The 23,619-nt window shown below is 40.5% G+C and overlaps 1 protein-coding gene across 1 annotated transcript in view; it reads right to left on the reverse strand.

Moving 5' to 3' along the window:
- Window positions 1–23,619, reverse strand: part of PKHD1 (PKHD1 ciliary IPT domain containing fibrocystin/polyductin) — a 240,386-nt gene that overhangs the window by 52,603 nt on the left and 164,164 nt on the right. Inside the window, exons 55-59 of the mRNA XM_059469299.1 lie at window positions 22,583–22,737; window positions 20,613–20,765; window positions 19,363–20,241; window positions 17,895–18,057; window positions 15,795–15,955 (exon numbers count right to left, since the gene is read on the reverse strand). Of these exons, the coding sequence (XP_059325282.1) occupies window positions 15,795–15,955; window positions 17,895–18,057; window positions 19,363–20,241; window positions 20,613–20,765; window positions 22,583–22,737 (1,511 nt within the window). The remainder of the gene's footprint in view (window positions 1–15,794; window positions 15,956–17,894; window positions 18,058–19,362; window positions 20,242–20,612; window positions 20,766–22,582; window positions 22,738–23,619) is intronic.

The raw sequence follows: 23,619 nt of genomic DNA on the forward strand, positions 1-23,619 counted from the left end.
GGCACAGAGACCAGGGACAGCCCAGCCCTGCTCCAATGTGAGCTGTGCTTTTAATTGTGGTCAATCCTCAGAGTGAGACATGGACAGAAAATTTAATTAATTTATCACGAGTTGGATCAGGAGATACAAGAAGAGCCAAGGACTCTCACAGCTATTAGGGGAAATTTTGTCAAGTATTCTCTCCAACTATTTATCCAATAGAACTGTTTCTCCTATTTCTTTCATATTTATTTTTTGGTGCAACCTTGAACCTACTTGGTGCTTTTGATCAGCTAATTCTATAATCTGTCTGAGGAATAATTTCTGCACTGAAAAGGTGGTCAGGCATTGGAAAAGATGAGCCAGGGAGTGGTGGAATCACCATCCTTGAAAGTGTTCAGTGTTTGGGACATGGTTCAGTGGTGGACTTGGCAGTGCTGGTTGGACTTGATGATCTCAGAGGACTTTTCCAACCTAAAGGACTCTGTGATTCTGCAAATCCCACAGAGGAGAATAAAATATTATTCTTGCAATATGGATCCCATAGGGATGTGACTTCATTTTCAATCCAGTAACTGAGCATGGGAAGCAGACAATAAGAAGGGCTTACCCTGGTTTTGCAATGTGCTTATTAATTTCAGAAAAACCACCGCAGGAACAAAGTTTATTAGTGAGTAGGAGGATGTTTCAGGAACAGAGCCTGACTGAAAATAATCGGCTCCCTTTAATTAATTACATACAGTTTTATTGCATAACTGATGGTTTTAAACCTTGGCCAATTAACTTGTCAAACACAGAAGTTAAATTCTATATTGGTCTCTTAAGAAAGATCTATGCCAAAGTTTTAATTCAAGTTGCCTTATCCAAGAATGAGAAAATAGGGCCTTTTGAAACAAGAATTATTGAGTAGTTACCCAGATTTGAAAAAAAGAATAGGAAAGACAAAGGCAAAAAAAAAAAAAAGCAAGGACACAGAAGTCCAATATATTGCACAGATGCATGACTTCTATTGTGGGACAAATTGAAGTGTCTAGGTTACCCTGTCTTGACAACTTATTTTCTAAGACAAGATGAGGTGCTGTTGTTAATTTAGCATGCCTACAAGAAAGAAAAAAAAAAAAGAAAAAACCTCACACCTTTTCATTGAAAAGTTCTTGAAAAGCACCTTATGATGCTGTGGTAGCTCTCACTGATTGTGTGTGTCTTATCCCAGCAACTGGAGAATGTGGAATGATTTTATAATTGCATATATTCATAAATATATTTCCATTTATCATAACATAGTTATATATTTGTATATTGAAAGGAATATAAATTTTTACATGTTAAGTTAATAAACATGTTCTTGGCATGATCTAAAACTGAGTGTTCAACATAACTACCCCAGATGAAAATATTTATTTTGCAGTTTCTTACACATAATGTCAGTTAATAAATTTTCTTTTTTCCAAAGCACTGAGCTGTTTCTCCAAAAATTCACTCAGAAATTAATATGTTCTTTTCAACTAATTATTTTAACTAAGCATTATACTCATGCTACATATCCTGAGAACCCAGTGGTGCACATAGTGTCAACCACATGTGCTTTGAACTCTGGTAAAGTGATGACATCTATATCAAAGCTATGCTTTATAAATGAAGAAATTGCATGTTTTGTCTCAGTAATTATTTTGTGAAATGAAGCTTTTGCGTGTAGCAACCTCTTGGCCCGAGCTTTCAACACTTTAACTTTATTAAGATGAAATGTTCTATTAAGTTGTGTCCTGAGAGCAATATGCTCAAAACTGGGATGGATAGTTGTGCACTTCCTGCTGATTTTTGGTGTGCATGTCAGAATCCTAGAATGCTGGAATGCTTGGGATTAGAGGGGACATTGAAGATCATCCAGTTCCACCCCCTGCCATGGGCAGGGATGCCTTCCACTAGCCCAGGTTGCTCCAATTCTCATCCAGACTGGCCTTGCATGCAGACTGGATCCTTCCAGGGATCCAGGGGCATCCACAGCTTCTCTGGACAACCTTGGCCAGGGCCTCACTACCACCATGGCTGAAGAACATCACCCAGAGACCACCTACACCAGAGCCCTGTCCAACCTGACCTTTTCTAGGATTGAAGCATTCACCATCTCTCTGGACAATGTGTTGCCAGTGTTTCACCACCCTCATTGCAAAAACTTCTCCCTTATATCTAATCTGGGTTGACCACCTTCTAATTTAAAACCATCAACCCTTGTCCTCTTGCAGCAGGACCTGATAAATTATCTGCCCCCATTTTTCTTAAAAGCTCCCTTCAATACAGAAAGGCCAAAATAAGGTCTCCCCACAGCCTTCTCTATTGTTCAAATGTGTGTTAGAACACAGCCCTAAGTCATGTCCAGAGCAACTTCATTTTGGGCCAAATGAGTCAAAATTGCTTGTTTCTTAGTGTGATCATGAAAACTGTCAAAGCAAAGACTGTCAAAATTTAAAAGCACGAAGAGGAGAGCAAGGCAAGCTAAGGTCACAGAGGCAACATCTAAGTGCTTGCCTGACTTAGTAATGCCATAGGAACACTGATAATTAACAGTTTGTAATTTTTCCCAGTGGTTCACAGGGGACTCAAACTAGTTTGGAATCACACCATACCAGATGCCACATAGACATTTCTGTAGTTCCTGACTCTGAAATGTCAGGAGTCATTACAAACTAACGAGTGGAAGGAAAAAATAAGAATTATCCTAATTTCACAGGGTAATCAAGTGATTTTTTTACTGTGAGGGTTCTGAGGCCCTGGGACAGGGTGCCCAGAGAAGCTGTGGCTGCCCCATCCCTGGAAGTGTCCAAGGCCAGGCTGGACAGGGCTTGGAACAGCCTGGGATAGTGGAAGGTGTCCCTGCCCATGGCAGGAGGTGGAAAGAGCTGATCTTAAAAGTACCTTCCAACACAAACAATTCTGTGGTTCCATTCACTCTCTGGGACGTCTCCTCAAAATTCAGACACCTTTAGCAGTGCTGCTCTTGTGTGTCAATGACAGTGACAATGACAAAGCTCCTGGTTCGGAGCTGCCTCCTGTCCTGCCAGCCCAGAACATGGACAGACAAACAAGAGTTTGCTTGGAAGAAGCCACGCCAACATGGCCAACGTGTGATGGTCCCCACAAGAACCTGTCTTTCAGTTGTACTTTTACATCCCTGACATCAAAGAACAGGGAGAAAATTCCCCTGCTTTTCCTGTAGCTCTTTTGCAGCACCGATTCAGCATGGAAAAATTAAAGATGCTTTATCTGAAACATCCACAAAGGAAATCCTGTGTTTCTGATGAACCTGACTTCCTCAATTTCCTGTTTGCTGCACAGCTGTCTGCATTGGATGGGTCTCAGGGACATTTTTTTGGACATATTTGTGTACCTCAGTTGGAAGCCAGGTTCCTAGAGCTGGAACATAAGAGTCTATAATCTTTTAAAAAAAAAAAATTAAAAATCACAGTGAAAACAGAAAGAATGAAAAGAAAACAAACCAATAAAGAATCTATCCTGTCATAACATTTGAGGTCCTGGTATTTGCTGGCCTTGGAGTAGGTTCAAGATAAATGAAGGAAATGTGTATTTCATTAAATGCTAATATTTGGAAGATAAGAGGAAAAAATGATGAAATGCTCCCAAGAACAGTTGTGAGGGCAGTGCCTGTGTGAGTATAAACACAAATGTTTGCATACACACAAACAAGACCATCGTGATTCACTCTGAACCAGAGCAGGGCTATGTAGGAAGAATTACAGGGAAAGGAAAAAAGATATCTATTTTCCCAGGTTATTGCTCCTCATACTCATGGCAAGAGATTTTGCACTTCTTATTCTCCATCTCTTTTCAGAACTGTAATTAAAACCTTCCACAAAATGGGGGTTTTTGGGTTTTGGGGTTTTTTTGCAAGTGTAACTTGATCTTATAAATAATCATTGAGTCCCACACAGGCACACACACAAAAATCTCCATCCTACACAAGCTAAACTGTGCTAGGTGCTTTAATAATAAGGCTGGTGAACCAACACCCAGCCAGCTTTTTCCCAGTGTATGTCATACTTGTTGCTGGTAAAACTTTGAGGTCTCTTCTCCATTCCACCCCAGAGGACTCTGTAATCCCTTGGCTCCTGCCCAGCCCAGTCTGTAAAGTCAGGACACAACACATGTTTGCCTCCTGGGGACACAGCCTTGGGCAGCAACCAGGGTCACCAAGTGCCCAGAATTCTTTTGTTAATCAGCAGATGCAATGAAAGAGAGCTAGAATGTGGGATTTGAGGCTCCAAATACTCAGGAGAGCATTTGATGTCTGTGCTTCAAACAGTGCAGAAGAGCAGGAGCTGAAATTTTCACAAGTGATAGACAAGGCTTAAATCTTTCAAAGAACATGAGAAAATAATGAATCTAAGCAATATATTTTCATAAATAGTTCTGGACACAGTTTTTCACAAGTACTGTAAATAGAAAATAACTTACTGACCACAGAATAGTTTCCCTGATAACCCTCAACCGCTACTGTAAGGCCATAAGTTCTAAAGTTTAGAGATTTGTTTTTAACACACACCAAAAGAAAGCTTCATTTTGTTCATTGCAGCTGAACCATTTCTGAGCAAACTTTCAGACAAAATCTTTCCCCAGGCATAAATCTATCAGGGAAAAAGAAAGGCATCTAGTGTAGCAAATAACATTAAAGTGTAGAGTATAAAATAAAATATAAAAGTAGAAGCAAGTAAAAAGAAAGAACAAGTAATATGATGGAATGTTACGGTATAGGCTGTCAAACTGTGATTGCATGGAATCAGTGGAACTCTTGGATCAAAGCCATTGATCCATGGCAGCCTCCTTGCAGGTGGACAACACCTGCCAAAGAACTGATTAAATGCCTTGGTCTAGGTTTCAGGTAAGGCCAAACAGCAGCAAGAAGACAATTTGGTTACTGGTTGGGAAGGCTGTGGAGGTTTGGCTTTGGAAAAGACCTCTGAGATAAGTGCAACTGTAAATGTAATGCCACAAAATGTAATGCCACAAAATGAACACCTTTCAATGCCACAGCAGGGGAGAACCAGGAGGTAAAGAACAGCTCCATGCCAAGTGGAACCAGTGCTGCACTACACAGCTGGGGCTGGATCCCCAGCTCTGAACCAGTGTGGAAAAGTTTTTTTCCTTTAGTTGAGACACAAACGTGGAGTTTCACTCCAGAGAACATTTCTTGGTAGCCAAAGGACTCCAAATGGATAACCCACTTTGGGGGACAGAAACGTTCACCAGAGAGTTTTTCTTCACAGATCCAACCTTTTTAACGCCTGTAGGAATCTATTACCTTGAGGACTTATCACTCTATTACTTTTATTCAAAATTGAAAATGCATTTAAAAGGACTGGGAGGGAAATAACGCACAGATATATCTGCACATACACTGCATGATTACATAAATCTCCTGCTTGAAGAAACCCAAATTAAAAAAAAGAGACAGAAACATGATGCATACACACCAATGAAGTTACTGTTAGCCAGATTTCCTAATATGTTCTGCAAAACTCAGGAATGTGATCCACTGGGTGTGAATCCAGTAGATCTCTGCAGTGTTCATTCAAAAATGTGAACCTCAGTCTGCCCAACACCCTCTAAAATGGGTGAGAAAGCTGCTTTTCCATCCACAGGCCTTGATCAGTCCGACAAAGAGAGGAAAAGAGAGCTATCCCTTGGTACTTGTGCCTGCTTCTCTTTCAAATGGAATTAATGGTGGTTTAATGGGGTATGAAAGGATGTTTTACTGGAAACAATGAGGAACAATTGTCTAGCTCACGTTTCATTTCACAGGTCATTATTGCATTAAGAAGTAAATCGACCAAGTCCGGTAAATAACAGTCTGTGTTTTGCCCAAAGCTTCAAACCAACAATCTTAGCAGTCACCAACTAATATCTTTGTCATTTTTAACCCTTGCAGGGATCTGCTGGGGGCTAAACAATTATAGTCTTCACCCACCCCTAGCAGGTAAGCATTATTCATTTTATTTCTCATCCCTTCTTCCTGCAAACCCCATGAGGCTGGGTTGGATTTTTTTTTTTTTTTGCATTGTTGTTTTGTTTATTAGCCAACCTAGCCAACTGTGTGTCTGGTGGCCTTGAAAAACAACACATATTTTAGTGACTGCCACAGGCATCTTTAAACAGGCTGCTTCCTCTGCAAAATTAATTGTTGCAAAATGCGGTGCTTCCCCTGTAAACCTCTGCAAACTCCCACTCAGCAGTTTGGTTGTATTATAAATATGTCTCTAAGATCTAAAGGAAATAATATAGTTATGCTTGCAGGATGAAATACACATTTCTTTTTTTCTGTTTTTCTTTTTTTTTTTTTTTTAATTGCTTAACCACAACCATCTTGCCTCCTTAAAGGCAGCAAGCCTGGAGAGGGTGTTCCATGTAGATGCTGTCCTTGGTTCCATCGTAGCTCTGGAGCAACTCACTTCTCCACTTCCTCTGTTTCTCCTGACACATTCTGGCTTGACTGTTAATACCAGCAGCTTCTGCAGCAGCTGCACCAAAGGCAGCATGGGCAGCAGATCAAGGGAGGTGACTTTGCCCCACTCAGGCAAGACCTCACCTGCAGAGTTGCTTCCAGCCCTGGATTTCCAGCACAGGAAGGACATAGAGGTGTTGGAGCAAGTCCAGAGAGGGCACCAGGATGATCAGAGTGATAGAACGTCTCTTCTATGAGGAAAGGCTGAGGGAATTAGGATTGTTCAGCCTGGAGAACAAAAAGCTTTGGGATTATCTAATTGGGGCCTTCCAGTACTTGTAGTGAGTCAACAAGAAAGAATGAGAAAGAATATTTACAAGAGCATGTATTGACAAGACAAGGCGGGGATGGGGGGGATAGAGTCAAATTGAAATACAGTAAGTTTAGATTGGATATTAGGAAGAAATTCTTCCTTGTGAGGGTGGTGAGGCCCTGGCACAGGTTGCCCAGAGAAGCTGCAGCTGCCTCTGGATCTCTGGAAATGTCCAAGGCCAGGTTGGATGGGGCTTGGAGCAACCTGGGATAGTGGAAGACGTTCCTGCCCATGGCAGGGGGTGGAACGAGGTGATCTTTAAGGTCCCTTCCAACCCAAATTGTTCTGTGATTCTTCCAGAAGATGCTGGAAATTTCTGGGTGGTAAATTGTAGGAATAAAACCCAAAGACTGACTCAGATTTGTGTGCATCACCAAAGCAGGAATGATAAATAAGAATGGAACAGTTCCTTGAGAGAATACGAAGGATGTCTGAGCTTTGAGGAGAGGTCCCAGATAAGGAATAGATTCACAGAATGGTTTGGGTTGGAATGAACTTTCAAGATCAGCTTGTTCCAACCACCTGCCAAGAACAGGAACACCATTCCTTATTCCAGGTTGCTCACAGCCTTATCCAGCCTGGCCTTGAACACTTCCAGGGATGGGGCAGCCACAGCTTCTCTGGGCAACCTGTGCCAGTTTTAGTTCACTGGTGCTGTAAACTCTTCTCACATCCTGGACACCATTTTCTACGGGTCTCTACACTTACATATTGCACAGAATTTCAGGCTTATTGGTATTCCACAAGAACAGGCAGACTGAATGTCGAGGACTAAGCATATGGGTTGAGAGACAATCCCTTTCCTCCTCAGTGATCATTCTGTCTTCATCAGAAGCATTTAGAGAGTCCTAATTACCCAGACCTCCTACAGTGCTCTGGCCTTTGGACCCATGTATCACTGTCAGACCTCAAAGATTCCTGCAGACTACAAATATCCTCTCAGAATTTTTTAAATAGGTGCTGAGAGATTTATTTGAAGTTATTTGACCCATCCTCCACCTGCTCAGGAAAAGGTCATCTGTATCTGATTATCTAAGAATGCTACCATTGATGAGGACTCTGCAACTCACTCAGGCAAGCTATGCCCATGTTTCTCTGTCTTTATCCCAACATTTCCTCCCAACACATAAATTTATCCTGATGATACTTCAGACCATTATTTCTGATTCCACAGACTTTGAGAGCAGTTTATTTCTCTCCAATCCCCAGCAGTCTCATGTTTTTGAAGGCTGTTCCTAAACCTCTCTTCCACCTTTTCTCAAGAGCAAGCCACCCAGCTTTTCCAGCCTTTCCTTGTATCTCCTGTTTTCCACATGCCTAATAATTCTTTTGACATTTAACTCTCAGGTTCCTAAATAAATCCATCAGTAGTGAGTCCATCAGTTATTCAGGTTTCATGGACCACCAATGCTTCATGAATCGCAGTTTAAGAAACACTACACTGAAAGAGAAGCCTCATTGTGTCAATGATAAAAAACCTTTTGTTTGTGTTGCAGACAACATTTATATTTTATTATACATTTATATTTATTTATATTATACATTTATATTATATTATAGAAAGGGAGAGAAGTGGACTTCAAATCCATAACTAGAATCCTAAATAAATGTGATGTGGTGTTTTGGGGGTACTGAGCCTCCAGGAAAGCAAACAGGCTCTCCAAGATCTCACAAACTCTAAAAATGGTGGCATTTTTAAAAATAGCTCCTTAAATACAGGAGTTGAGTATGTAAAATGGAAAACCTGCTCTTTTATCCTCAGGGATTAAGGCTAAAAGGGGAAGCCAAGAATTTCTGATAGCAAGAGTAGGCACAAACTATTTGTTGGCACATCTTCAAAAAGGATTGCTATCCTAAGGGGCAAGGTTATCTCCCATTGTCAGGGACCTGACTTCATAATCAGTTTTTCTAAAATTCATTTGGATAATCATTCCTAATAGATATGTATACATATTTTACATTTTATGCAGCTGAGCATCAGTGCATGACTGTTTGAAAGAACCTGAGGAATTTAGAAAAGAGGCAGAAAGGGTGGCACAAAAAGCTAAACTCCATTTACAGCAATAAATGTGCAAAATGGTTGGGTTTGCCCAAGGTTTTTTTGGCTTCATCAGGAGAAAAGAATTTGATACCATTGTTTGATGGGGACAAGGAAATAGGGTTTGATAGGCTTATACAATTACATATATACAGATATATAATCTGTGTGTGTACATACATTGCTCTATGCTGATCTGTGGAAAATGAACAGTGCCATTCATCCCACACATCCTGCATTCAGAACTAAAGAAAAAGAAAACCCTGAAAAAGGAAAATAGCCTTTTATTAGAATCTGAAATGCAGCTGACTGTGAGAGAAAGTAATTTAGAGTATTTCAAAATGGACATGAGGCATGGCCACCTCAGCCCCACTGCTGACCTGGTTGCTACATCCCCAACAGTGCCCAGTTCCTCCCTGATTTAACAAAAGAAATCATGTAGAGGAGTGGTTTTTCCTTGGCAGAGCTGTGTCCTACGGAAATCTCATGGTGGCATCCAGATCACAGAATCACAGACTGGCTTGTGCTGTAAGACACCAAGAAGTTCATCTTGTTCCACCCCCTGCCATGGGCAGGGACACCTTCCACTATCCCAGGTTGCTCCAAGCCCTGTCCTATCTGGCTTTGGACACTTCCAGAGGGATGGGGAAGCCAGAACTTCTCTGGGTAACCTGTGCCAGGGCCTCAGCACCTTCATAGAGAAGAATTTCTTCCATACCTCTAATTTAAACATTCCCTCTGTCAGTTTAAAGCCATTCCTTGCTCTGTCTTCTATCCCAACTGGTGTATTCTCCACCCATAGAATTGTTCCTCACTCTGCTGTACTGAAGTTGGCACAGCTGATTCTTTAATTCCGTGTGTTCCACCATCTCACTGCAATGAGCCACCACACAGACATCAAAGATATAAAAATAACTTAATTTCCCTTTGGATTACTTTAAACTTTGTTCTCCCATGAGCATTATGAAAATCCTCCCAACTTTATTCTCTGCTTTGGTCTCAACTTAATTAAAGTCTGCTGAAATCTTTACCAGAGATGTGTTTTCAGGAAAATTAAGGATTACAAGCATTTTCTGATCATATTAGGTTTGGTTTTTATGAAAGAATAGCTTGTAAGAGCTCTTTTAATGTCCTCCATTCCTACTTCCAACCCATTTTGCATGGGCCATTTATTGCAGAAAAAGCAAATTTCTATTTGTGAACACCAACAGCAAAAAGCTCCAGAGAAAAATAATGCTGATATTGCATTGTTTCATTCCTTGCAGATCTACCAAACCTGCATTTTCTTCTCACACATCTTTAATTACTGACTACAATTATGCATAGCTAGTGTGGCTAATCATATTCCTTGGAATATTAAATATTTATGGTGCAACATTTTCACCCAGCTTTAGCCCTAACTTTTACTGCCAGCCTGTGTCTCAAAATTCTATGCCTTCTCAACTATTATTTGAGTTTTTTATTCAATAATTAAAAGTACCAGAAGAAGGAAAATAGTACAAAAATCTTCAACCCATAATCTAAGTTATTGTTTCTTACCTACATCTGACATTTTATCATATTTCTGATGAAATTAGCAAAGTTCTGTATATCTATCTATTACTTTTAACTTCAATATTACAATTCAAAGAGTTTTTTACAATAGTTTTTTATAAAATTGAGTGTTGAATGTCTCCATAACTTGCTTCAGAACAGCATTTACAAATTAAACACTTTCCTCTTTATGATTTAGAAAATGTACTGATTATCTCTAGAGAGTAAGCAAGAGTACTGAGCAATTTCACACCTTTAGATTTGTCCAGATTGAAAATGACACAGGAAAATATAATCTCAGTGATTTGCTGGTCAGATAAAAAGTTTTGTTGTCCACAACACATTGATCCTCTCACCAACAGATTAACATGAAAGCTGAGTCAATAAAAAAAATTCTCTGGGTTTTTTTAAGAATAATTGAAAAAAAAAAATACCCAAACCAACTGCAAATTTTTGTTTGTTTCTTTATAACTGTAGTCAGTATTTAAATGTTTAGTGATGTCCCAAAATATAGTCCAGGAATATTTTTTTTTAGTAAAAAGTGCTATGTAAAATACACTTTGGGTTTATTCTAGTCCATGCAACCATAAATTTCCACTTGCCTTAACAAGGTGGTATGGTTTTAGATTCAGAGTTTGGCTGTCAGGGTTCTGGAAGGAAAATTTTTAATTCAATGACTGACCTTGGGCAAGTTACAAATACTCTCCTCTTCCTGGAAAACTTGTGTCAAAATAAATGCCCATCTCACAGAGGTATTACAGACCTAAATTTCACTGATTCTTCTACTGTATCCAAAGAACTTACAAGGAGTTGTCACGTTGTAAAGGAGAGAATAAATCCAATTATTCACACAAAATGCAAGGTGCATATGTTTACAAAAGAAAAAAAAGTTGCATGAATACACATCAAATAGGCCGGGGCTTCATCATCTCCCAGTAAATCAGAATCAGAGAGGACTGAAGGAAGGACACAAAGTTGGTGAAAAGGCTGGGGAACCTCTCCTATGGCTGAAGGATTAGGTGTGTTCTCCCTGGAGGAGACAAGGCTCAGGAGAGAATTCTATCACAATATTCCAGTACTTACAGGGAAGCTACAAAAAGGATAAAGCTCTTTCTTCACAAGGAGACACATGGGCAAGACAATGGGCTGCAGGTACTGCTTGCACCAGGAAAGGTCTCATCTCACTATAAGAAATAATTTTATTTCACAGTGATAGCAATCACTGGGTGTTGTAGTTGTCCCATCCCTGGAAGCCTCCAAGTACAGGTTGGACAGGGCTTGGAGCAAGCTGGGATGGTGGAAGATGTACCTGCCCATGGCAGGGGTATGGAACAAGGTGATCTTGAAGGTCCCCTCCAAGCCAAACCATTCTGTGATTCTATGATTTATTGGAACAACCTACCCAGGGACATGGTGGAGTTTCCATCACATCCTCATTTTGAGGTTTCCAAAATGCAGTTGGACAGGGTGACAGATAATGTTCCTTTCTCACAAAAGGGTGGACCAGATGAGCTTTTGAGTCCACTTCCAACCTGATCTCTTTCATGATTTTATGATTATTCAGTCCAAATTGCCTTAAATTATGCCTAGAATGTATCTGTCAGCAGGAAGAAAACATCAGTCTGCAGGCTCAAGACTAAAGCTGGAAAGCCTTGGTTTCATCTCTCCATTTCTGTGTATTCTCCATGTAATGAGTCAATCTCTCCTTGCTCAGTTGAGGGGACATTATTAAACTCTGGCAGAAGTTGTCCCTGCCCATGACAAGAGATGGAATCAGATGACCTTTGATGTCCTTTCCAACCGAAACCATTCCAAAATTCTATCACAATGCTGGAGACAACAGAAGTGGGGACAACTGGATCTTCTGCCAGTTTCAGGTCCTCAGCTACGTTTCCACCAAGGGAAGACAATGAACTTTGATGGCTCTGAGAGTCATCCCAGATAACAGATTTAGGAACTGTGATAAGAGAGTCCTATGAACACTGCAAAAAGCCAGCAACTGGCTGATCCTTTAACTACACAAGGATGGTTGTATCAGCTGCCCTTCATGGAGCTAGGGGTTTAACCTGGGCATAAGAATCAGTTGAATACACAAACTGTTCACTTATCCTAAATTCCCCAACAAGACACTCCTGTTTATAGCTAATTCTGCTGTTTATAGCTTATGATTCTGGTATTTCCTCTATCATGGAACCATTTAGTGCTCCAGGCCTGGCCCCAAGCTCTTTTGCAAGAGGCTTGCTCTAGACATGAGTTTTAGGAGAAAAACATTTTGTCATCCAAAAATGGCAGCTCAAAGAGATTTAAATAATTACAAATTCATGTTAAACTCATTAAATTGTTTTGGATAATTCAAAAAATGGTACTTTGAAAGTTCCTCATAAATTATTTAGGGAGGAGGGTGTTGGAAAACATTTAATTTTAAACTTTCGCAGCATTATATTTAAAAGACAAAAAAATGACTAAAAAGGACTCTCGCATTAAAAAGTAATTATGCTTTGTTGGACTCAAACCCACTTTTGTTGTTACTCCTTTTTTCTTGCAGTAGAAATAATAATGGAAACAAAAATGTTGGCTCTGTTCCCTCCTGTTTTGTTCTTTTTTTCTAAATTTCTGCGGTTTATCCAGAAAACTAAAATTTCATTTTGAAGTGAACAATTCTGCTTCTTCAGAGAGCCACAATAAAAAGCTTGGTCTATAAACAAAGAGCAAACTCAGTGGGTAAAAGTTTGAGAAAACAAAGGAGGGAAAAAAGTGGGTATAGAAATAATAAATTTCATAAATTCTATATCAATTACATCTTCAATAAAAGATATCATGTGAATCCAGGAACATCAATATAATTCTGAATGATCCCTTGAGCCTCAGTTATGGCTCTCACAACCTCTTCCCTGTGATATTCCTTATTTTGATAAAACATCTCCATGGCTTTTTTGTCCCTGAAGTCTACTGAATGTTTTGGTTTGCTCCCCACAGAGTCATCAGAGTATCTGAAAATGGCTGAGGGACAGAAATTTCAATCTGATTGGCCAAACTGGAAGCTTGAAGTGAACATAAATATTTATATTTATCATAGAATCATACAATCACAGACTGGTTTGGGTTGGAAGGGATCTGAAAGATCATCCCATTCCAATGCCCCTTCCAAGCCATTCCATGATTCTATAATTCTGTGACAACACCACCTTCTTCACAGGCCTTGAAGCATTGTCAAAGCAAAGGGGAATCTGTCCCTACAGAATCATTAAAGCTGGAAAAGACCTCCAAGGTCATCAAGCCCATAAAGAATGAGTGAATGCCACCACGCTCACTAAACCATATCACAAAGGGCCACATCTTGGTTTTCTTTCTTCTTCCTTTCATAATTTCATTTTAATAATTCGAGGGATGGTGGCCTCAACCCTGTCCTGGGAAGCCTGTTTTAATGTCTGACCACCCTTTCTGGAAAGAAATTTTTCATAATATCCAACCTGAATTTTCCCTTGTGCTACTTGAGAGTATTTCCCCCCGACCTATCACTAATTTCCTGGGAGAAAAGGCCAATCCTTCTTTTCAGGGAGTTGTAGAGAGTCCCCCTGAGCCTTCTTTTCTCCAGATTAAGGAACCTCAGCTCCCACAGCTGTTCCTCATGGGATTTATATTCCAGACCCTTCCCCAGCTCCTTTCCCTTCTGTGGACACACTCCAGCCCCTCAATGTCTTTTTCTTGCAGTGATGAGCTCAAAACTGAACATGAGACTCAAGGTTTGGCCTTATCAATGCCCAGCACAGGGGGGATGATAATTGCTCTGGTCCTGCTGGCAGGAGATGAGTGGGAACAGGAAAGTTGAGCTTTTTCTCCAATTTGTCTATTCTGGGAGCCTGCATTGCACTGTGAAAAATATTCAGTGCTACAACTTGCCAGAAAGAGAAGGAGAGAAGGGAAGAAGACGACCACGAATTTACCTTATCATCAAGTTGTGCCTTTCCAAATGTCAGCCTCAAGACAAAAGGAACCATAGGTCAGAATGAGAAATGCAGAGGAATTTAACACACATTTGTGAAGGGAAGGGGAAAAAAAATCCCTATTCAGATTTGGGCAGGAAAAAGAAAACACAGCAATTTTGTCATAGCTTCAGAGGAAGGCAACATTTATTATATGCTGTTACCTCAGTTTCACAAGGAGATGAACCCTATGGAGTACCCTCAGTGCACTTTAGATGGTGGGGATTCCTCTTATGCCTATGACTGTGTGTTAGGATGTGCTAAAAATGGTAGGAATCTGAATAAAATCCAGGTTTTGTATGCAAATTTATTCATTAATATGCAGGTGCTAAGTGGTAATAGTACTAGAGCATTAGTGCTTGGATGTGATTCATAATTAGGGTGGAAAAGGTACAATAAAAATCAGTGTTTGCATCTACACAACACATAAATCAACCCTGTAAGCAGCCAGCTAGAGCGGGATCCTTAGAGGAAAAGCCTTGCACATTTTGTTTAAAGATTAAAGTTCTTCTTGTGTTTAATCAGTTTTAGAGTGTGAAGGAAAACAGGATTAATTACAGTCCCTCCCATCAGTCTCCCATACCAGCAGAGTTACAAACGAGGCATCTCTACAGCAAAATGGCCACCATCAGCAGCAGGCACAGGGAATGCTAATTGTAATTAAAGAGTTTATTTGGAATCAGAGAGCTGAGTTTTAATCAGGATGAGAATGGAGCCTTGCTGTGGGAGCCTTCAGAAAGTGGTTACTGAGCAGAATGGGCCTTTTTTAAACAGAGAGGGGTCGTCAAACTTCTGGAGTGGGTTTTCAGCTTGATTATCTCCTCAGTGGGATGCAGATGAAAATCCTTGAAGGGCCAATTATTGGTATTGTTTTGCAGTTTTGAGGTGTTTTTATGGCATGTGCCCCTCAATGCTCTCAGAGGACTTTGCAAGGGGCAGGTAGAATCACCAGTCATGGAATGGTTTGGGTTGGAAGGGATCTCAAAGATCATGTCATTTCACCCCTTGCCATGAACAGGGACACCTTCCACTGTCCCAGGCTGCTCCAAGCACTCTCCAACTTGGCCTTAGACAATTCCAGGGATCCAAGGGCAGACACAACTTCTCTAGGCAACCTGTGCCAGGGTCTCAGCACCCTCACAGGGAAAAAAAAATTTTTACTATCCAATCTAGTGAGTCAGACACTAAAGAGGCTAAGGATGTGGGGTGAAATGACACTGCAAGGAGGCAGAGTGGCACTGGTGGGCACAGACCTGTACACTGAGTAACCCCAGCCTTCTACAGCACAATTCACTACATCCTGCCTGGAGAGGAATCACACACATTGGGACTACCATGACCTCAGCCTCAGCTGCAGGTCTCAGTGAAAGTCACATCTCATGGCTCAAGTTTCTGCATGACTTTGCAAACACTCCCTCCAGCATAGGCACTTACCAGCTTCTGAGTAGAACTGTGTCCATTCAAACTCTGACTTGGGGAAGACAGAGACAGGTGGCTCCAGGTGCAGGACACCTCCATCCAAATCCTTGAAAAGGGCTTTCCTTGAGCCTTTGCATCTCTTTTCAGGCAGCGTGGTGTCTTTAGAGGTTTGTACACTGGTAAGTAGGAAAGGTAACATTATTATTAGTGGCTTGGAACAGCCAGAAAAGCCTATAAATTTCTATGTAAGCCATTAACTACTGGCTGCCAGAGGAAGGTACCCATAACAGGACAGGGGTGTTGAGAGAAACTCATCTCACTGAGACAAATATGAGTTGAGATTAATAATTTCCTAAACAAGGCTCTATATTGACAATAGAAGGAGGTCAGTGTGTTTAAATAACATGTCTAATTTTTGAAACACTAACATGTAGTGAGCTGAATTGCAGATTGACAAAAGGTTCAACACAGCTTAAAGGAACTGGTGAACTGAGCATCTCACACCCATGGCAGAATTCAATACAATAAAAAGACTTGTACTCCAGCAAAGTCCTTGGAGATATTTTCAGATTACTACACATTAAACCTTGAAGAAAATGCAGAATTATTTGGTCTCAGGCTGAGAAAAACCAATTTCTGGTACCTTGAATGGGGCAAACAGGTATAGGCAGAGATTTGCAGTAAGGGCAGAGGAACAAAAATGCCAATTCCCCCAGACAGCCAAGCTCAAAAGAGGCAGAGAACAAAGACTCCTCTGATCCTGACAGTTCAGCTCTTGACCATCTCTCAGCACATCCAGCATTTCTGCTGGTTAGGTCTACCAGTAGGACAAGCAAAGTTCTTCATGGATTTGCTATATTCTCTGATGTTTCTATTTCCTTTCTTGCTCCAAGGCAATGCTCATCTTCTCTTTGACAGGACAAATCCATCAAGATTTCCCTTCAGGATGCTGAAGCAGAACCATGCAGCCACATCCTGGATCAAGCTCAGCAGCTGCAAAGGTGGATTAAATAAACGCATGCAGATCTTGCATGAGGAGCACTGGGGGATGTAACCACTCTCAGAGGCTCAGCATCCCAAGGAAGCATTCAGTGACCCACGTGCATTCCTCACATTTGAAAACCACCAGCTCTTGCAGTAGACTGGGCATTCAGCAGCTCACTACCAGCAGAATATTGTGGGATGAACAGAAAAGTGAAACATAATGAGAGCTGACAAGCTGGACAGGGCTCAGAAATCTACACGCAAACTAACGCCCAGAGCAAAAAGCAAAAATATAGAATAAAATAAGAAATTCTGGCAGAAGGCTGGAGGGGCTCTAAACATAGCAGTGCGGGACACCTCCAATTATTTTTGACTGGCAAGTGGAGTCCATGCTGGAATTATTTTTTTTTGCTACTTCAAGGCTTTCCTGACATAGCCTCTGCATCATGTTCAGTGACTGCAATAAATAAATAGGCATGTGGTTTCCATTGGATGTGCTATGTCTAAACCACTGCAACCAGCAGTGACTTAAGGTTACAGATGAAGTTCTCCCCTCCCTCCTCAACACTCACAGATGATATTCTCCCTGGGCAGGAGCAGTTCTGGAAATCATTTGACATCTCACAGCCTGCCTGGTACTGATCAACATTTCTGATGTGATCTCGCAGGCACAAATCAAGCCACGCTTCCCCAACCAAAAGGACATTCCCTGTCTCAGGGTTTTTTTTCCTGGAGGTCCTGACATTTTCTGAAGCCTGAGGCTGAGAAGTCAGAGATGCTCAGGATGGGGGTTTAGGAAATGGGATATGTGAGGCTTGTTTTGCTACACAAATGTCAGGAAAAGAAGAAATCCAAAAGGATTTATCCAGAGATGCACCTTGATGGAATTCAAAACTCAAATTGTAAAAGATTGCCCTAAACTAAATTTGGTGGTGTTTTTCAATTTCCTTTTTTTTTTCCCTGTATTTGAGTTTTTCTGTGCACATTTATTTGATGTCAGAGCTTGCTCATTTTTGTCAGACAGGTGCAGTACAAAAGCAGACATGAGGGGAGGATAGTTCCAAAGCTGTAGGTGTTTGGGGTTTTGGTTTTTTTTTTTGAAAAAAGATAGTTCAGAATGAAGCATTTTACCTCTTTGGATGAAAGTAGAACATGTCCCTCTCACTGACATGTAACATCCTTGATGTCTCTGCTGTGATGAGAGGCATGATGCCTAAATGATCAGAATTTGACATGATACAGACATCCCTGTCTTCACTGTAGCAGCTCTGTGTAAAACCAGTAAAGGTGACTTCTGCCAGGGATTAAGAGAAGATCAAACAGGAAAAATGGTTAAAAGAGTGCCATAACTAGAGATAAAAAAGTTGGGTTTTTTTCATGTGATATTTTCCATATTAACATGCCCCCCATATATATCTGTGCAAATTATTTTTAAATCAGACTAATATCATTGTTCATAGATCTTCATGTGGCTTTAGAATACTCTGTAGCTAAGTTATATCCTGAGTTGATACAAAGTAAGTCATGCCATAGGAAATGAAATCAAAGAAATAGTAACTGAAAGAGAAAACATAAAGCAAGAGTATGTAATATGTTTTCATTTGAATAAGAACCAGTTAAATAACAACCTGCCTTGGATGATTTTTCTACTTGCCAGAGATTAATATAAAACAAGCAGGCTGTGATGACACATACTTGGCTCTGTCACTCAACTCTTATGCAGCTCCAAAATCTATATTGTGCCATGATTTTTTTGTAGGATTCTGTGCAAGTCTGTTTGTCTTTCTCTACCTCTCTTACTCCTCAGTAAAAAGGGGATAATGAATTTTCTTGCAAAAGTAAGTAGCAGTGAGGAATAAAGACATGAATATAGTGAGGTATTTAGATACCACCTTTGCAACCAGTTATCAGGATTCTTCTAAATTCAAATGTTGCTCTGGGGACTGAAAAAATTAATTTGAAACAAAGATCCAGGATATATAACAGACTTCTATCCTCTTGTGCAAGCTCTTATACCAATAAAGGTCATAAGTGCTTCTGTGAGTTGTAGTTCTTATGTTCTGTGACAATTCTATCCAAAGTATGATATTCATTTCTCACATTTGGTATCTTTATTTATGTAGAGGCAGCTGTGGGTCAGAGAGATGAATCAATTGGAAAAGTAACAGAGACGGAAGGTATGTGTGAAATGGAATCTATACATTAGCACGAGACATAATTATCAAATGGTTTGGGTTGGAAGGGACCTTAAATATCATCTCATTTCACCCCTCTACTATGGGCAGGGACATATTCTACTATCCCAGGTTGCTTCAAGCCCCATCCAACCCAACCCTGAATACCTCCAGGGATGGGGCAGCCACAACTTCTAGGGGCAACAATTATCCTGCAGTAGATTCAGGAAGTGAAAATTATCAAATAATATTTTTTCTCAATTAAACTGTATCAAGTTGTAGAAGAATTGTGCTATCAATTTCACTGAGACTCTGATTTCTCTAATAGTCCATCTGTGGAAGGCTAAAACTTCAATTGGAAATAATGAAATGAGTAAAGAAAAGCAATGACACAACAGTCTGGCCAGTGGAGGCAGAAGACCAACCTTTCAGCTTCATGATTCCCAGGGCTTTTGGACAATTCCCAGCTTTGTGCCAGGGATGCTCTGGCCTTTGGCTGGGAGTGGTGCTGAATGTGGGCCATAAAATCCCAACACGGCCTCTTAGAGGGTAATGTGGGGGTCGGTCCTGGGCTGTTGGATCAGCTGAGTGAGGCTGGATCCTGTCTCTGAGGCAGTCAAAAGTCGAGCTTGTTGCAACAATGATGGAGTTTTTAAGTTTTATGAATGTTTTCCCAGTGTAGCATTGCTGTGTGTTGGCACAGTGCACCATGGCCAGGAGTCCCACGGTGTTGTCCACCAGCACCACATTTTCCACAATAATGCTGCCTCCAAGGTGGAGCATAACACCATAGTCGTAATTCTTATAGGATAGAAAGCCTGTGATTCTAGTGCAGGTCTGAAATCCATCTTCCTGGTACAGGTGAACGCCATGGAGACTCGAATGGGCCACGTTTTCACTGTAATATTCTCCAGCTAGTGAACACTCCTGGCCCCTGACACGGAAACCAATCCTCTCGGATCCTGCCACAGCATTGCCACGAAGGGAGACACTGGTGGCCAGGTTCACCTTGACGCCAGCAACCCAGCTTAATGAACCTGCTGGCTGCCTGCTCAGAATAACAAGAGTCCTGATGAGGGAGTGATTTTTCCCTTCCAAATCAATGCCAGGTCCAGTGGTGTTGAACACCACGTTATTGTGCAACAAGATCCCACTGCTCTCGACTGCTTTAATGCCAGCACCACAGCTGCCACTAATGCTGGATGACACCACTGAGGATCCCTGGGATATATTCCTGAATTCAATGGCAGAAAGCTGAGGAGGCCCAAAATTCAAAAATTGAACATTTAAGAGTTGAAGAGCACCTGTAATGAGATAAATGAAGTGAAATAAATATTACATAAGAACAGGTAAGGACAACCACATTAACAACAGTCAGACATATAACATCAGGTACTTTGTCAGTGTATTGTTGTGATGGGTGTTTGTTAATAAATATCTACAAACACATCGTAAAACCTTACAAAGCACACAGCAGCCCTTCCTAAAATATCTTCCATATGATTTATGGATTTATGGATCCATTTATGAATTTTTAGTGGTGCTCATGTTTCATACTTGCCGACAATCATTTTGTTCTGACTTTAATAGCAAATGTGAATGGATTCGCATGTTGCTGCACCTCTTTCTTGGGCAAAACCAGTGTGCTTGATGAGGACAGGTGAATCTCAACTACCTTCAAACTCCATCCCACTGGAGTCTGTGAAGTGTCCCACCAGCATCCTCCCAGCACAAGCCACATCCGACTGGATCTGCACGTTCCGTGTGAGGAGCCCAACCTCTGCGGCCAAAGGGATGCTTCTGCCATCTTCTGTCTCATGGGGACGCCCTGGGGAGTTGCAAGAAAGCAAATGTGATAAGTGTCTATCATACCTATTAGCCAGTGCTTTGAGGGACATAAATCCTGACAGCTCCTCTGCAGAATCTGCGCTGACATTCAGGTGTGTTTCACCCCCAGCACAATCTGCGTGCGTCGACACAACACCAGAAAGGCCACCTGCCCATCAAATATTCACTGTGTGCTTACATTTTACCAAGATATCTTGTTTTTAGAACAAGGAGGTGCTAAACCTTTCCCCTGAGGTGTGCAGGTGCCAAAGCAATGAACAGGTTCACACTTCATTTTTTCCAAGCTCTGCGTGCTGGAGTTACTCTTCAGCACACTGCAGAGTTGATCTCCTTGAATTTTCCTCAGGATCAGACTAATGTCAATGCCAAAACCCTCTTTGCTACAGAGTCTGGCTTGTGTGTGCTTTCTAAAAGGATTTTAAAACATTTATTTCAATGCCTCTCTAAAGGAGACTTTTTCTCAAGTTTATGCAGCTGTCTAGTTTGGATAATCTCAGGTGATTTTAGACCCATGCAGATGTAATTTAGTTATCCAGACTGGCTTTATGCATGGTGGAGAGCAGTAGGCAAATCTCAAGTGCAATTTCTTGTGTATTTTATATACCTGCTTTAGGGGCAGATAAAATACAAGTGAGAAGCCTGTATTGTATGTATTTTTCTGCTTTAATTTTCCAGGGAGCTAAGAGAGACTGGCTCATGTGTGAACATTTCCTGCAAGTATCTACATTTGCCAAGGTGAAACTCAGTATTTACCCATTAATTTTTCCATCAGTACTTTTTTTTTTTTCAGCTGTATCTAACAACTGCTGCATTACTCAAATTCCCCTCATGATACATTTATTATATCTACATCAGCTAAAAGGAAAGCCCTAAAATGCATAAACTACTGGAAATAAAGTCTAGATGTTCTATGCTTTGAACTGCACATTTTGTTTGAAAAATGCAATTGTCATAAAAAGCTGTGCCATGCAGGCTACTGTTGATTAACACTGTGGATAATTGCAGAACAGAGCTCAGTTCCAAGTGAAGCTTTGATTACTGGCTCAGGCATTTAAATATTCACCATTTAAAACATGATGTTTCTGGATCTTTTTATCCATTACACTAATTTCTGGGCCTACTGGTTGGAATAAAGATCAAATTTAAAAAAACATTGATGTGCACAAGAAAAGTCCTTGGTTTGAAGGTTCAGAATTGTTAATAAAATTATTTTTCTTTTGTTAAATAGATGGTAATAAATTTACTTTATAGGTTGAAATAAAAGTAAGTGTGTATTAGCACTGCATCCCCTTTTCCACAAAAATATAGATCCATGCAGTCTACACATAAAATAGATATATGCAGATTTTATGTTTATTTAGATATTAGTTTATAAATACATTGGTTTTTTTTTGCCATGGAATTGATAAAATTTTGTATTTTAAACTTTATGAATAGGATTATTTTGAAATTTGAAAAAATGGTGGGGTTTAATTCTTTTCCAGGTTTTTGACATACCATAGAAATTGTGCAAAGGGCCTAAAATCCTACATTTCTTTTTTCCTTTAGGAGAGGAAAAATTGCTTTCTCTGTCTGTGAACCAGCTCAACTTGAAACACCAGAAAGTTTTCCCAAACAATTCAGCAGTGAATTGATTGTATTCACAGAAATTCATGTTAGAATCAGCAAGCTAAAAAAGTACATGGAGAAAGAAATGAAGATACCACAAGGACGTAGAATTGATCCTGTTGAGATATGAAATGGAAAGTCAATATTTCAGAAGAAAACTCTCAAAAAGAGGAAAGAAACCTTCCTTACCAATGTGCCTGTGCAGAAGATGTTGATGAATTCTTATATTATGACCATGGACTTCTTTAAGTGTAACTACTTCAGCTTGGTGGGCTTCATAGGAGGAAGAGCTGATCACAATATCCCCACCTTGATCCCAATCTACTTCATCCTCCACAAAAATCCTGTAACACCATGATATAAACTTAATGTCATTACACTTACAATTTCATAAATTTCATTAAAAATGAACAGCTCTGCTCAGGGAGATCTGAAAAGAAAAAAAAAAAAGAAAAAAAAAAAGTCTACAGGCTATGCTGTAGGAAAAGCCCCTTTAGGGCTTTCTGCAAAAACAGATGTCTGAAATATGTGGGAGGAAATTAATCCTGAAGCATCTACTTCACACCATTGATTAACAACATATACAGTTCCAGTACAGCATTTCAGAGCTTAAGCTGCCTCCAAAAGACATTTCAGACCATTTTTGGTGCCAGAAATATTCTGCAGAGCTGAAAGTCAGCTTTGGATTTAGACAACAACCATGTGCAGGGTCGTGTGGCTGTCTGCACTTGGAATCTGAGCTTCCACCAGAGCTTCTTGGTGCTCTATTAGTGGGTGAAAAGCAACTCAGTTATCTGAATTGGGCACTTTGAGCAGGATTTGATTCCCTAAACAAGAACACCTCTTGCTATCTGAGATATCCCAGGGTATCTAAAACATCAGTCAGCAGATGTGACAGGAGACAGGACTGGTTCCTGAGGCGTTCATGGCGACAAATGTGCAGCCATGGAAGGACCCCAAAAACATCTCAAAAGAGCCCAAAGACACTCAAATGGGCCCAAACCATCTGTTTAGGAACCTGAATCCTGCCCTTGGTAGCTGAACACCCTCTAGGCAATAGCACTTAAAACTTTATTGAACATTGCACAGAGTCCTGCATTTATTTGTTTTAATCTTGAACTGAAGATTCCCTTTTACAGTCAAAGTTGTATTAGTAGTTCAGGGGATTTTTAGCTTCACATAAGGAAAATAAAAGTGCTTAAAGACAGCAAAATGCATAATGAGCA

This window comes from Ammospiza nelsoni, chromosome 3 (genome assembly GCF_027579445.1).
Source record: "Ammospiza nelsoni isolate bAmmNel1 chromosome 3, bAmmNel1.pri, whole genome shotgun sequence".
In the NCBI taxonomy this organism is placed as follows: Eukaryota; Metazoa; Chordata; class Aves; order Passeriformes; family Passerellidae; genus Ammospiza; species Ammospiza nelsoni.